Genomic DNA, 15874 nt, shown 5'->3' with positions numbered 1-15874 from the left:
TTTGTCTGGCCAGGAGCACCTGGCAACTGGTTTGCCGCTGTTAAAGGATTGCGAGGGCAGACTTCTCTTGTCTGTTGGCAAAGAAATGTTCAAGTTGACTTAGTTCGGAATGCGTAACGCAAAAGGTAAACATACCAAAAGAAATAAGTCCGTTTACTGTTTGGACTGGAAATGTCTATCTCAACGCCATTTCACACATCGTTTCACAAGTTTTTAAAGCATTCTAAATTTAAAACTACATTTCGTACAATCATTATATTTTATTTCAAAGTTGATAATAAAATAGGATGGCATTCTTTTTCTGCCAATTACATTTAAGATTCTTGTAAACTGTTACAAGCACTTAACTGTACAGAATGTTAACTAAAGTTTACAGACGACTTAACATAAATGATCTGAAGTTAACGAAAGTTCTTTAATCTGTTTTCACTGCATTCTCCTGCTCTTTTAATAACACTTACTCCATTTCCTTGCAGGCACTTTTATTTACACTCTGCCCTCCCCCCACATACGTAACAGCGCCTCTTTATTTCCTTCTTTCGACAGATTTCATTGCCACAATTTGTTACATTTCACTTTGCTTTTGTTTTGAGTCAAGTGGCCCGCTGGCATATTGCATATGGTTGCAATTTCCCTGTCTCAGCACTGGATGTAGACACCGAATTCCCCGGCTCTTGACTCTCAGCTCCATTTCCACTTTTATTTCCATTTGCGACTTCATCTCCGATGTCGGCGTCCGACTGCAACGCAGCTGGCAGCGTTGTTGCACTTGATGATGACAAGTGGCTGTTGTTGTGGTTGCTGCCTCTGCTTTTACTCTACCCTGCCCCTGCTCCTGTCCCTGCCCCAAACTCTTCACGGGGATGTGCATGTGCCGCTAAGGTTAATTTTCATCAAATTGAAAACATTTTGCTGAATGACACTTAAAATTGAGATTCTTTTCTTGTCCGCGCTGTCGCTTTATTTCTTCTTCTGTTAATGCTTTTGTGCTTATTCATTTGGTGAAATCGTTTAAAAAAGTCACGCCCAAACTCCAATTCAAGAATTCAACGTACAGACAATCCAAGTGACTATAAAACTCAGCCTTAATTCACAAATTGGCAAGGCGCAGCCAACTTTACTGTCTGGCAACGCCACGTTTTTGTAGCTGTAACCAATAACAGTTATTCTTAACAAAAAGTGCTCTAATCCGAAAAGGAATTTCATAGTTGCTAAATGGAATTTGCAATTTTAACGGGTACAACAGTAATTGTATATTTGAACAGCTGATAGTTGGTTGAGCGTTGCCACCTTGTGCATTTTCTCGTATATTTTATAAATCCTGCACAGGGAAATTTTAAAATTTCCCCAGCGAAATAGTTCATCTGTTCTTTAGCCCAAGTGTTGCCTTTGCAAAAATTGTCAAAAACTTTGTAGTAAATGAAATTGTAATATCTTGTTAATTAGTTGCACGATTAACCCAGCTTTTAAAGTTCAAAGTAAAAAGCGAATAGAAAACACACAAAAAAAAATATAAATACAAGGGTGTCAAGTCTTAATGAGACGTAGTTGTTGTTGTTGCCTCTGGGACATGTTCATAAATGTGTCTTTTAATTGCCTAATTGCAGTGTGATTAACAAAAAGTGAAACCATAAAAGCAAAGAAAGTGAAACGAAACCGATTGTGACTTAAAAACTAAATGAGCAACCCACGCGCATGTTGCAGGTGTCGCGTGTTTGTGGCTTATTAAAACATAAAAAAAGAAATAATAACAACCACATTTAAATACATGATGGCAACTGTAGAACGTAGCTGAGTACTTGGCATACTAATTGGAACATGTCGCTGCGCAGCAACAAGTTGCAAAGCCAACAATCAACGGGTGGCAACGCCGGCAACAACATGTCGTACCAGCAGCAGCAGCAACAGTTGCTCGCACAGCTGCAGCAGCAGCACAAGTTCCAGGCACAGCAGCAACATCAACAGCAACATCAGCAGCAGCAGCAGATGCAACAGCAGCTCTCCAATGGAGCTGGCTCCAAGTACATGAACAGCAATACGAGTCGCAACAATCTGGCCACACTGGTCGCTGCCATCAACGGGCACGATCAGTCGGATGGGCCGCCAGGCTCGCACAGCAGCGGCTATCAGCTGTCGCCGGCGGCTGCCACACGCGTCACGCACGCCCCACCGCTGGGTCCGCCCTCCTACAGTGCTGCCACCGCACAGCAGCCCGCGTTCGCCTACTTCAGCCAGCAGCAACATGCGGCGATTGCCTATCAGCAACAGCAGCAACAGCAGCAACAACATCAACAACAGCAGCAGCAACAACAACAGCTGTCGCTGCCTCCGCCGGATCTCACGGATGGCATAGATCATCATCCGGGCTCGTTGTCGCCGCCGGATTCACCCAATGCCGCCTCGGCCGCTGAGCTGGAGCAGCAGCTGTGCGTTGTGGCCAAGATGCAGAAATCGGTGACAATAACTGTGACGCCGCAGCGCAGCAATTCCATGGATTTTCTCAACTTTGAGGAAAAGCGTCAGCTAATTGCCTCCTCGTTGTCTCTCTCCGATATTTTGCACAGCCAAAATCAAGGCAATGCCAAGGAATCGAATTCAATCAATACGAATGGTGGTAAGTTTTCATAATTTTTGGGCTGGCAACTCTGTAGATTGCAGAAATGTTAAATTACATAATTGAGTATGTTATTAAGTTATGTATGTTATTACAACGTTGTTATCATAACATGCATTATCAGTTATTACAAAAACATAGTTTTTTATGTTATCATCGTAGCATTGCTTATTATGTTATTACAGTAACATAGTTTATCATGTTATTTAAATAACATGCGAATGTTATAGAAGAGAAAGGGTATATGATTGGGTGAAATCTATTGAAAAATTTAGAAAATTAGCAATAATTTAATTAAAGTAAATTGTAAATCTCACTTTGACATACTATTTTAACCTAATGGAATTGAGTTACAAGGAAAAAACAACGTAACGAACACTTCATGACATAAACCCCACGAGTTAAACCTGTAAAATGAAAAAAAAAAATGCATAAAATATATAATATATTACCCGAGCGCACTCGATAATTGAAATAATGTATTTGACGCTTTCAAGCTTAAATACTGACACTTGAGAAATTTTCTGTTTAAGTATTCTGTTCTTAAACGAAAAGCTCTAGAAATGGGCAAAAATGAGAGAATATTAACATTTATGGAAAAATTACTTTTGAACTATGGAAGCGAACCGTTTAATTGTTCGTAGTACTATATGATAATATAAAAAATAGTGTAATTTATATACATAACTGATCTTACAGGAATCTTCTGAGTCCAACACTAAAAGTTTTATATACATTTTATAACCGCACAAGTTCTCGAGATTAAGCTTCTGATATCTTATCGCTAGCCATCAAACAAATTCCTTTACGTTCTTTATACTTCGTTTTTTGTTGGTATGTTGTTTTTGTTAGAAAAACAATTTCAATTCGCTGCCCATTTCCATTAAATTTCCTCCATTAATCGCTTCGATTGGTTGAGCTTCGAGTTTGAAGTTAAATGAAATAAAATGAAATGAAAATAACTTTAAAAACATTTTGCGTTATTCGCTGCCATTGTTTCAATTTATTTCTCCACTTTTTTTTTATCGATTGTCTGTTAACAAAAACTTTTTTCTATTTGTTTTTACACATCTGCCACAGAACCGGAAATGTTTTTGTTCTTTTGTTGCCCAGCGACGTGCCCCAAAATGGTTCACTGCACTTGAATGTAACCGTATGAATAGCTGCGAAAGGGGGAGCGGCGCGGGGGGATTGGCTAAAAAATGGGGCTTGGCTTGTTTTGGAGTTTGCGGAATTGGGTCCAAGCAGCGACAGAAGAGTTGTCAACGCTTTTGCTGTTGTCCACAGCAAACAATATGAATTGGTGGGGGAGGGGAGGGTTAAGTGGAGGGAGCGAAAGCGGATTACATTGTGCAAATTGTTGTAGGTGCTGAAGTGGGTTAGCCAACACTAGCTTTTAGGCTGATGGAAATTGAACAACACTAGCAAAACCACTTAAGCTTGTCAAATAACTGTTAATCCCAGATATGCATCTTAGTTTTTTCGTTTGCTTTTGATTTGGGCAAATCATTTGCATTTATCATTTTTTTATTTTTCGAATTGGCTTAATTTTTATTTCTTCACACCAAACAAACTTAACCCATGTTCGATTAAAGCTGCCCGCCCCACTCCTCTGTCCACTCTTTGTAGACTTTTTATGAGGCCGTCAGTCAAGTTTACCGCCCGCTCCCGCTGTTGATGATGCTCATCAGTTGATAGACTGAGTCATAATCGTCATCATCAATCAAAGACAACAAGAAATTGGAGCTGCGAGCGTAAACAGCGAGTGCTTGGCGAGCGAGCGAGATGGCATGAGTGAATTCTCCAAAATAAACTTATCGCATAGAGCAGAAGGCGTAGATATATTTTGGCGATCAAACGGAGACTTCTTTTTGTGTTTGTCTTCCACAACAGCTCCTCGGCTCGGTTCGGCTTTCAGTCGGTGTAGAGAGCCGAAGTGCGGCGTGCCTGAGCCTGATTGCATTTTCAGGCACATTCCGAATGACAACAAAAGCAACGCGAGATGCGCGTCTATTTTTAGAACTTGCAGAACGGAGCGATGTCTGCTTGTTTATTGTTGTTGCATTTTATTGGTATTTAAATTTCTGTTGGCAATTAAAATGCTCGTATTTCAAGTTCAAGTGAGAGAGCACGTGTCGAAGAGAGCGGACGGATTGACAGAGAGATGGAGAGAGAGGGAGAGAGCTCGCGATACGAAATCGTTGGCATGGATAATTAATTCAGTGTGTCAAAGTGAGTCGATGAATCATTTAATTTGTTGTCGCTGTCGCCGTCAACGTCAACGTAAACGTCTCAGTCAACAGATTGTTGTTGTTGTTGTTTTTGCTGTTGTTTGCTTTGCCTTGCCTTTGTTAACCGCATTCCGCGCATTTTTTGCAATAATTTACGAAATTGCAGCGCATTTGTAGCTAAAACAAGATTTGTGCAAAAGCTCATGTGAAGTGTTTTTTGTACCTAATCTCTGTTAAGTACAAGCGAAAAAGGCGCGCAATATCGAAAGCAACAACCTGTAGAATTTGTTATTTAGCCGCAAGCCGCGTCGTAAATGGCGATGCGGCACCTGAGTTAAATTGGGTGTGTTTCCCACTCAGCTCAGCGGAAATTCCATAAATGGTCTGGGCGCTTCCCACTCTATTTTGAAGAAGAACCTCAAGTAAAGTTCATTGCTTTGCCAAATTTAAAGCACAGTGAGTTGTTAGAAAAACATTTACGGATGTGGGGGCAAAGCAGAAACGAATAATCAATTGCAAAAGCAAATCACTCTAACCGAAACTTGTGTATGTTGGCCTGAGTCTGAATGCTTTTTATACTCTTGTAGAGGGTATTATTATCTTATGAATTCTGTAATGCATAGAAGAAAACATCCCCGACCCCATAAGGTGTATATATTCTAGATCAGCCAAATTAATATAGCCATGTTCGACTGTCCGTCTGTCTTTTTCTATGCGAACTATTCTCAGATTTAGTTCTATTCTTACACATGTGCATAGCTATAAGGCTACAAAGTGTATTGAATCTTCGGCGTGCCAAAGATATCCATATATCCTCGCATTAAATCATTTTCTAGCTCTGCTATTGCAGCCCATAATTCTCCATTTATCGCTTCCGTTTCAATCAACCATTTATTGCTTTGGGAAACTTTCCCACTCCGCCTTTCAAACCAAAATCAATTGTTCTAATTTCCGCTTATAAATAAAATAGAATGCGTCGTCCAGTGTGGGGGCGGGGTGGGGGGCGTTTACAGCTACGAATCGCCTTCAACTTGGTTCCCATGACTTTGCTGGGAAGTTTATTTACACATAGATATACATACATATATAATTTGTATCAATAGAAAACAATTCACATCTGGCAATTATTTTGCAACGAAAAACTAAACGAAAAATTGCCTTCAATAAAACATAAATCGAACCGAATGCGCCCTCTCTCTCGCACTCTCTCTCTCTGTCTCGTTCTGGTTCTATTTGTTGCATTTTACCTTCATGCCGCCAACGTTTTTCAATTTCGTTTAAATTGCAAGCATCAAACGCTTTTTTTCCTTTTCATTTCCCCTTCATTTTTTTTTGCTAGCTCTGAAACTGCCGTCAATTCCCGATTGGCGCACTCAACTTCAAACGGTCTTCTCTTTTTTTTCGCCCGCTGCGAAATCGATAATTTTTATTTAGCCTATCGATAAATTGCGCCAGCCCCGCCTACCCCCTGCCCCCACACATATAAAACGCTCAATGTCAGCGCCGCCCATTTGACGTTCACTTAAATTTCATTTGATGGCAGCGTCGAGAATTTTTCCTTCGCCTCTTTCAATTTGCACGCCAATTTCGCTGTCGGCTATTCTGTCAGTTCTTCTGCTGCTTCTGCTGCGATTAGAGCTGTAAAAATACGGTAGCTATCAAATCAACAGAGTTGAAAGAGGTAGGAGAAGGGCAGGAGAAGAAGAGGGTGAGGCAGAAGATGACCGGCTGCAGTAGTCATAAAGCCAGATAGATACTCAAAACATTCACGAGAGCTTTGCACAGTAGCTCGGGCTGAAAACAAAACAGGCTACAAATATGGAATGCAATAACAACAACAACAACAACAACAACAACAACAACAACAACGAGAATAATACTAACGAGAAAGTGCGGATATATTTGGCACGCCGAAGTTTGAATACCCTTGCAGACATTTGTTTCAGATAAGTGAGAATTATAAAGCTTGTAAATGCTGAATTTGATCAAAATATCTGGGAATATTTTGCCATACAAAAACTCATTTTTTGAACGATTCTTTCAAAAGAACTATATAATATTGAAGTGTGATCTGGATAAAATTTGACCCATAGGTAACCAGCATAGTTTAACACGGAAATGCCAAGTTTGGTCCAGATATTTTGATAAACATAAAAGTTCTCCATACTTATCGACTGTTCGTTCTTATGGCAGCTATATAATATTGCGGCCTGATCCGACCGATTCCGGCATATGTTCTGCTCGCAATATAAAGGCGGATCTATAAAATGTTTCCAAGACGATATCTACAAAATTGAGAGACTAGTTCCCATAGAAACAGACGGACGGAGAACGGACAACAAAGATATGGTTATATTAACTCGTCTGTTGATGCAGATCTAGCATATATATACTGTATCGAGTCGAAGATGTCTCCTTCTATGCCCAACACATTATTATACACTCTAAAAGCATATACATATAATAACAACAGCAACAACAATGTTGATGCCCGCAACAACTTTAAATTTAAAACTGACATGTGAAGAGGCCCCCAAAGGCGTTGGGGGTCGGCGCAGGTGCAGAGACGCTTGTCGTGTGGCGACACAAAAGGCTGGCCAGAGGATAATTTCTTGTGGGTGGGGCCGTGTTATTTATATCTTGAAAGAAGCGACAAGGCTGCGCATAGCCGGCAGGCCTGTCGATTGGGCTGGACTGTCTGCCTGGTCTGCCCGCTGCCGTCCTCCCGGCCGACCGAACGGTGCGGTTAGTTGGCGGCTCTTCGGCTCTGGCGCCCAAATTTAATTTGATTGTGATGCCCTGTAAATGGGAGATACAACAAAAGGGGTAAGATATATGTGTGTGTGATATTTATGGGGAAAATAGGTTTATGGATATGAAAGAAAAAAACCTTTAGCTAGCTTTCAGTCTTCGGAAAGAATTAAAAGAATTTGCAATTATTTTGCTTAAAACAAATAAATGATTGCCGAGCTTTAATCGAAATTATGAACGAATCATCTATGAAAAAAATGTAAATGGGTATTTTTTGTTATTAAAAACTTGAAGTTACTTTTCCTTAGAGTTTTCGCTTTCTTGTTTGTAATATCAACTATTTATTTTCCTGAAGTTGTTAAGCTTCGATCTAGGATATAAACTATCCGTTTATGAGAATATTTTAAATGGTTGTTTGTTGTTTTTCAAAACATGAAGTTACTTTTCTATAAGGTGTACTTTTCATAGTTTATCAAGTTTTTCGTACTTAATGTTAACCGTTAAGAGCCGGTTTTATTTTCTAGCTCTTTCAGTTTCTCAATCAGATTGGTTATAACTCGAATCAAGAGAGTTAAATCTTCTCAGATTGCAAACTAAATCTATCGCATAAAGCAGGTTATTCCCACCTTGCTCACATTGATAGCATTTCTAGGGTATTTCTCAGTCGTAGTCTGTTGATATATGGTATAATAGCAGCTACCTAGACACTCAAAGGCTGCTCTTTAGGACGGACTTGACGGCGCCAATTGACAGAAAACGTTGAAAACAAATTTGGCCATGCCCCGCCCCGCCTCCGCCTCCGCCGCATCCCCTCGCTGTTCAGCCCATTCGCATATTTCTATGTCACGCTAATCGAAGGGTATTAATCAATAAATTGACGTCGTCGAGTGTTTGCCGATTAACTTTGTTATTTATTTTTTTTTTTGCCTTCCCGCTTCGATATTGTAAATAAGACCCACCTCCCTCCCAGCCTGCGTCCCGCTTCTGCTCGCCTCAGCGATTTCTTACGCAAGACAACTCGCAAGTTGTTAACATTTCCCCATTTGTTTACAAATAATTTTGCGCTCTGCGTTCTCAGCCCACAATTGTGGGAATCTTGTTGTGGGCGGGCATCTTGACGAAGCCGGAGCCACTGAGGTGCTAATGAGGCTCAGCTTAAGTCCGCAGCTCATCGTCATTGCGAACATCATGATCATCAGGCACGTTTATTATTCTCATCATTTGGCTAAACGACAAGTTGTATAAGTCATGTTTTTTTTTGTATTTTTATTGTTTTGTTGCAGTCACGATTTAAAAATAGCTGCAACGAGCTGTGCTTGGGTTGGGTTTTTAAATAACCATTTTTCTTACCAGACACAGCTCTAGCTTGAGTTTTTCTCTCTCTTATTTTTTGGCTTTTTGATAAGAAGCTGATAGCATTTTGCATGGTCACAACTGGGCGATCCAATGAAACTCTTTGTCATCGATTGCCGTTTCATATTTGTATGCGAAGATAAGAGTTGTTTGCATAAAACGTGAGTTTACCGCGTGCCGATAACTCTGGCGTCTCGAATTGTGCTGTGAGAGGGCTTAAAGTGCGGCCAAATTCTTGAGAAAGAGACCAGAAATAAGCCGGCGTTGCGCGGATAAAAGAGAAATATCAACTTAAACACATCTACAGTTTATCAAGTCTTGCGAAAATGATAAAAACTTAAAAAAGATTAAGAAAATATATTATTTCATTACGATTTACCTAAAATTGTGCTATATTTGTCATCGATAGTTATCGATGTGCAGTATCAATATCTCAAAAGCGCTTTAGTCGGAGCATTAAAAAGTGGCTTGGTGAAAATCTGTTTAATTCAATCTTATGGAAGAGCTTTAAAATATCGATTGAAAGTATCAATATCTCAAAAGATGTCTAGTTGGCGCCTCATCATGGGCTCAGGCGCAAATCTGTTGTACTCAATTAAAATTAGTTTCAAACAGCACAAGTTCAAGTTCCACAAATCGAGGTTCAAGTCGAAATCGTGTACAGTCTATAGTTCATCGTGTGGCCTCAGGCCAACAAATTGCCACTTAAAATAGAGTTAAACTTCAATTAACGAGCCAAAAAAAGCGTTTAAGCATTTTAGCCAGCGGCGTCTTAAGACCTTTTTCAAAGCGTTTATAAAAAAAAAGAAACGCCATAAAATGAGCCAGTCATAAGCCAAAGCCAAGATGACCCCACGAAGATCAAAGCCTTTCTAACTGCGTGATTAATGCGACACGCTGCTCCTAATGACCCTCGGCAAACACCTCGCTCCTCTACTAACTATGACTTAACCATGCCAATAAACTTGTCACTTGACACAAATCACAAATTACAAATCACAAATCGAACAATGATCGATCAAAAGGCCGCACCCAGCTGGGCTACACTCAAAGAAATCAAAAACAAGCTACAATTTGAACCAGAAAACGTTGTGTGGGGCAAAGCCAAGAAGAAGAAGAGAAAATGCAGAAGTGTTAATGATTTTGTGCGCCTAATGGAAAGTTTTTTATTAAAGATCGATAAAAATCGATTTACAGCTGTCGTTAAACGAACACATTTTGTGGAATTTAAAAGCTGTGGAAGACAAATTTGACATTTTTGGAATATTTTAAGTTTTAGATGAGAGGCACTGCTCCCCATATATTCCCCTGTTTTTTTAATGGTTCAGCCAGTATTTTTGGCCCTCAATTAATCATAATTTACAGACAATAAATACAAAAGTTATTAAGGAATGCACTTTTTTCCCCAGCTTGGCTCTGAGTTGATTTAAGAGTTGTTCATTTCTGTTTTGAATAATTTACTCGCTGTACTTTTTTGTATACCCTTGTAGAGGGTATTAGGTCGTGAAATGTGTAATGAATAGAAGGAGACATCTCCAAGTTCATAAAGTATATACTATATATTCGATTTCATATAGCAATATCCATCTCTCCGTCTTTCTATGTCTGGCAACATATTCCGTTCCCCAAGATATTTTCATCAAACTGTGCATTGACAAGCTTCACAAGGCAAATTTCCACAAGGGTATTAAAACTTCGGCGTGCCGCAGTTATCTTTATTTTCTCGTTTTTTCTTTATAAAGCATATGCAAATTCCCCCCGTTCAGTCAAAAGATGAGACGATTCAATCGGTCAACGATTTAGCTGCGACTTGACGTTGATTTTGAATGCTTCAGATGATGATGATGATCTCATGGATGCTCATGTGGCACGTGGCCAGCGCCAACTTCATTAAAATGTGGCTTGCTTAGTTTATTTTTTTTACTTTTTCAATTTTCCTATTATTAATGAAGATATAAATAAGAGTGTGCTTGTATCTTTTTGCCAGCTGCATATGCTGTCAGTTTTCGCATTCGCTTTAATTAAAACGGAATTGCGACTGGCTCGGGGGGAATTGCAGGTCAAGAGTTTGAATTGATATCCATTCGGATACGTGTCATGCGATTGTGTGGTACAGTCTCGTCAAAATGTTGCAATGGTGCTTAGATAAAAAGTTGTTCGCTTGCAATCATAATTTCGCTTATCTCATCCGGCGCATTGTTCGGTTGTGCAGCTGTTGCCCGTGTCCAGCTCGTTGCCAATCCGTGTGTTTATCTTGGCCATCTGCCAATTTCTGCAGCGTGAAAGTTTTCCTCCTGCTTCTCCTGCCAGCTGCTTGACAAAAGTTTTCCATTAGCTTGTGGAAAATTCATTAACTGTATTTAAAGTTTATCTTCCAGCTAAATGTAAACTACTTAACACACACAGAGGATACAACTTTAGCCTGGCGATGCGATGTGTGCCTGAAATACACTTTGTAAGTGTTTATCTAAAGGATTTTAGCTTCTCGTCGTCTACAATATTCAAGTCTTAATTGCCTTTTGATCAGCCAACCAAAGTTTTAAGCTTAAAAATCAATTGAGACTAGTTGAGGGTTTACTAATTGAAGGCTTTAAGCAAATAGTATTTATGTGTAAACTGTGGTATTTGGTTAGATAAGATGATTTTTTAAAAGAGACATAGAGCAGCATTTACTAGCTTGTTAATGCTGATTAAAATTAAAAATTACTTATATTTTTTGTAATTTTCCTAATTTTTATCGACTCAACAGTCGAAAAGTCACGCTTTGAACCTAACTAATTACATTTCTACGTGATTTAAATAGAGTATTGCGCTGTCGATTGAACCTTTTTGCTGGTTTTTGCGGTTTAAAGATATTTTAGTCTTTTTTGCTCAGTTTGGAATATATTTCTCAAATTTTAGCCATTTCGTAGACACTTGTTAGCCATTTCACACCAAAAGCAATTAAGTTTACATGAGAGCCTATAATTCCTAACTGGTTAAAGCACTCATCTTGCTAGCTTACTTTTGACATACCTAATTTTTAAATAAAGGGGAGACAGAAAAATATAAACAAAATTTCTGTAATATTTTCTCCCACTTTATTAGCTTATTTGTTGATACATTGCTTTAGCATCTTAACCTAGCTTTACATTAAGAGTATATTTACATATTTAACCTTACATATGAGGTCTTGTACGTTGTTTTTACTGTTCGGTTTTAATTTTATAAATAGCCAACTACCCGGCTTGTGAGAGCGAAGGGGTGTATCCTGAGAAATCTCCGTCGCTTTCTTCTGCAAAGCCTTCTTGCCAGTATATTAAGGTGAGCTGAGAAAAGGGCTATACAGCTAGAGATAGATCAAAGTGCGTCGTAGTAGGTCGCCCAGCAAGGGAACTTTAAGATTCCATGCCAGATCCCAGTTGCGAATGTACCAAAGTGCCTCAGTACTTAGTCTGAGAACCTCCTCTTGGAAGATACTATTTCTTCTCCAAAGCGACTTTGCTGCTGATGCAAAGATTTGGCTTGCATATCGCCAAACTGGGGCAAAATTTAAATTGCTGTCAAAATTGAAATAGTTTGTTAAAATATGTGCTGTAATTTGTTTGGTTATGTTGAACTATTTTGAACTGTCAGCAATTCAGAGATAAGGCCCACGCACAATATTATATATGTAGACAAATATTCATCTGTCTTGTTTTAAAGCTAACCAATTTAGCAAGCAATTTTAATTGCCACCAGTCAAATGCAGTACATTGAAATGTTTTTAATTAGTTTGGGGCGCGTTTGAATTGTGGTTCTCTCTGTATCCGTAGCAGTAGCTGTATCTGTATCTGTATCTGTCAGATACATATAGGCAAATGCGGCCTACATACATATGCTGCTGGTTACAAAACGCAGATTGTTCGTTTTTCGTTTTGATTTACACAAGTTTTATGTTAATTGAAAATGAAATTTTATTTGTTTTTCTCTATATATTCTTCTTTTTTTTTTTTTGCCTTGTATCTTTGTTTTGTGTGCAAATATTTGGCCATATGCTGCTCATCCGAATTTGTCGGTTGTTGTTTATTTTTTGTGTGTTCTGCTTTTTGTTTGGGCCTTGTCCAATAAACTTGTTTGCCCACAGCCACTTTGGCGACAGAACAATGTTGTAAATTTTTCAACATGCCACCAGGCAGCTAACCACATGCCGCAACCCGCCCCCGCCCCCCGCACCACATGCCCCAACGCAGCCCTGCTCCGAACTGAAATCAAATTAATACAAATTGTTGCTGTAGGTAATTTGAGCTGCCTGCGGGTCACAGACAACACGCTTCAGTGTATATTTTCATTGCCCTTGCAATGGGTATTTAATATTTATCATATAGTGTGGCAGCTCCCAACCAATGAGACATATGTATATGTATATGATCCTACATTAATCGATATACATGCAGATCTGACTGTTTATATATTAACATACTTCTCCCTGTTGAAGTTATCTCAGCTTAAATTTATTATATATTCATTTAACTTCACTCAGCTGCATCGGATCGCTATAACATATAGCTGCAATCGGTCTGAAATTGAATTTTTGTATTTATAACTATTTTCGTTATTCAAGATATGCTCACTAAGCTCATCAACTACAAGCTTCTGCACGCTCCTAACATATGAGAAAAAATGAATCTATATCAAGCTTTTATATTGTATTGGCTCCGTAGATATCATAGGTCTAAAATGGAGCTCCCCATGTTTTATATTCTCAATATAGAGGCAAAACAATTGTCAACATAAACTATATTATATAGTTTCCATATGAACTATCGATCGATTCACAAGTCTTTGTAATACACCTTCCTGTGGCTCACATCTAAAATATATCACACATCCCTTATTTCTGCAAGGGTATTCAATCTTCGTTACGCCCGACTAGACTGTTGCTTCTTGTTATTTATTTTAATCATTTAGTTTATTACCAAACCCCTCGCAATGCCTCTGGCTCACCCTTGCTGACACTTCAGCAGCGCCACATGCGCGCGCCTTTCTATGCGATTCTCAGAATGTTATTCATTTCTCTGCTATTTTTACTCAGCATTCGCTTGATTGAATGTCATTGTTGGCTCGTGTAACGAATATGTCAAATGTCAGATGCAATTTAAATGCAATTAGCTGCGAGTTGTTCGTTGCATCGAAAATGCCTTTTAATTGGCCCAAACACGCGCCTGCAACAGCGACAACAACAACATCTTTGCGGGCTATATCTGCATGTATCTTGTTTTTTTTCGATTTATGGCCATGCGTTTAATTTGCCGTTTGTTATATTTTTCGATCTGTTGTGCCTGCCTCTCTGCATTTTCCCATGAATCATGGCTATTTGTTATTCATGACTTTTTTTTGTCTCTCTCATAAATCTCGCCACCTTCCCCCTCTCGTATCTCCCTCTCATTTGATTTCTCGTTGCTTATCGTCACAATATTTTTGACAATTGCGAGAGTTACGCGTTTGCTTATACACGTAATCGCCGGAATTGTCTATCGTAATTGACTTTGACTTTGACGTACGCGTGCAAACTGTTAAACGACTGAGTGGCGGGGGGAGAGAGGTGGGCAGGGGGCTGATTACGTCTGATGGGTTTGTGCTTGGGAGTTACAAATGCCGAGTGTTGGGAGAAAATTGACTAACCAGGCAATGCGGTACGACGTTATAAATTGGTGCTCAGGGCGAGTCGGTTTTCAAATAAATTATGGCTTGCATAATAACATGTAATAAATAGGTAAAAAAACAAATAAATAAATGTGAGTGGTAGTAGCAATGTGCGGGCATAATGTGTCGTCATATATTTCTATATATATGAATGTATAGGTTGACCGCAATAGAATTTGCGATTTAATTAGCTGCTTATAACTGATAAACAGCTAACAAAGCAGCGCAGCCAGTAAAACGTTTACGAAGCATAGAAAAATAACAAGCTGTAGAACAGTGTAGATTCACTGTGACCATAATATGTTTTGCCTGGCTGTACTATTAACTCTATTAAGCAGCGCAGTCAGTAAAACGGTTACGAAGTATAGAAAAATAAATAAAAATGAGTAAATTAACAAACATGACACCATGTTCATAATATGTCTTACGTAGCTGCAAAATTCTCTAACGGAGCGCAGCCAGTAAAACGTTTACGAAATAAACCAAAAAAAATTCTATGAATGAGAGTTGATTCATAAACACAAGAGTGTGTCCACAATATGCGTTACGTAGCCGGAAAGTTCTAAAGAAAAATTCAAAATTCATTCAGAATTCAAATGCCTTTCTGATCAAAACAGACCAGAGTTAGGCCGCAAACAGGAGTTAAATTGTTTCTATTTTAAATTTGAAAAGTTTCTCAATAGTTAAGTGCACGTTAAAGATAGCAGCGCAATTTTGTTAATTTATAATTATAATTAATTAATTATAAATATTGATTTTGACGAACTTTGCATTTTGAAAAATATTTGATTAGCTGGCCCGCGGTCCGGGGTTCAATTTATTAAAATAAACAAGTCAGAGTGCCGAAGTCGAGAGTGCCCGACCAGGGGATACCCTGAACCTTCTACATTATACCCCTTTTACGAAATTTTCAATAGGTATAAAAATATACAAAATTTGATTTATATATTGTACTCTAATATATATAATATATATGTATGCTTAGTGGATTTAATACACTTTTCAATTTCCTCAATATTATTTTATTTGTTGCATTAAAGTTAAGTGCACTTTAAGCTTTTCTGCTTCGCTTTTTCCGCAAAATTTGTATTTCTTGCTTAAGAGTAATTTGCTAAAGTGCGTCACCTTTTGACACCGATAACTAAAGGATTTGATGCCATTAAAATACTGGAAAATTCTTAGAATTGAATTGCTTTTAAGTAAACTGCACAATTTTCAAGCAAAGCTATTCAATAAAGCTAAAACAATACGAAACCAAATA

The 15874-nt window shown here is 38.7% G+C and overlaps 1 protein-coding gene across 10 annotated transcripts in view; it reads left to right on the top strand.

Annotated features, from left to right (window-relative positions):
• Positions 1-15874, top strand: part of LOC135435717 (phosphatase and actin regulator 4) — a 126958-nt gene that overhangs the window by 32258 nt on the left and 78826 nt on the right. For 6 of the 10 annotated variants that reach the window (XM_064692892.1, XM_064692898.1, XM_064692895.1 and 3 more), the window contains exon 2: positions 1608-2614. The exons of the other annotated variants lie outside the window; for them this stretch is intronic. In XM_064692892.1, the coding sequence (XP_064548962.1) occupies positions 1819-2614 (796 nt within the window). In that variant the 5' untranslated portion in view covers positions 1608-1818. The remainder of the gene's footprint in view (positions 1-1607; positions 2615-15874) is intronic. 10 annotated transcript variants of the gene reach the window in all.

This window comes from Drosophila montana, unplaced genomic scaffold (assembly GCF_035044405.1).
Source record: "Drosophila montana isolate Dmon_TW-CO22-7 unplaced genomic scaffold, ASM3504440v1 contig_3661_1, whole genome shotgun sequence".
Taxonomy (NCBI): Eukaryota; Metazoa; Arthropoda; class Insecta; order Diptera; family Drosophilidae; genus Drosophila; species Drosophila montana.
This window is presented reverse-complemented; position numbering and strand designations above follow the sequence as displayed.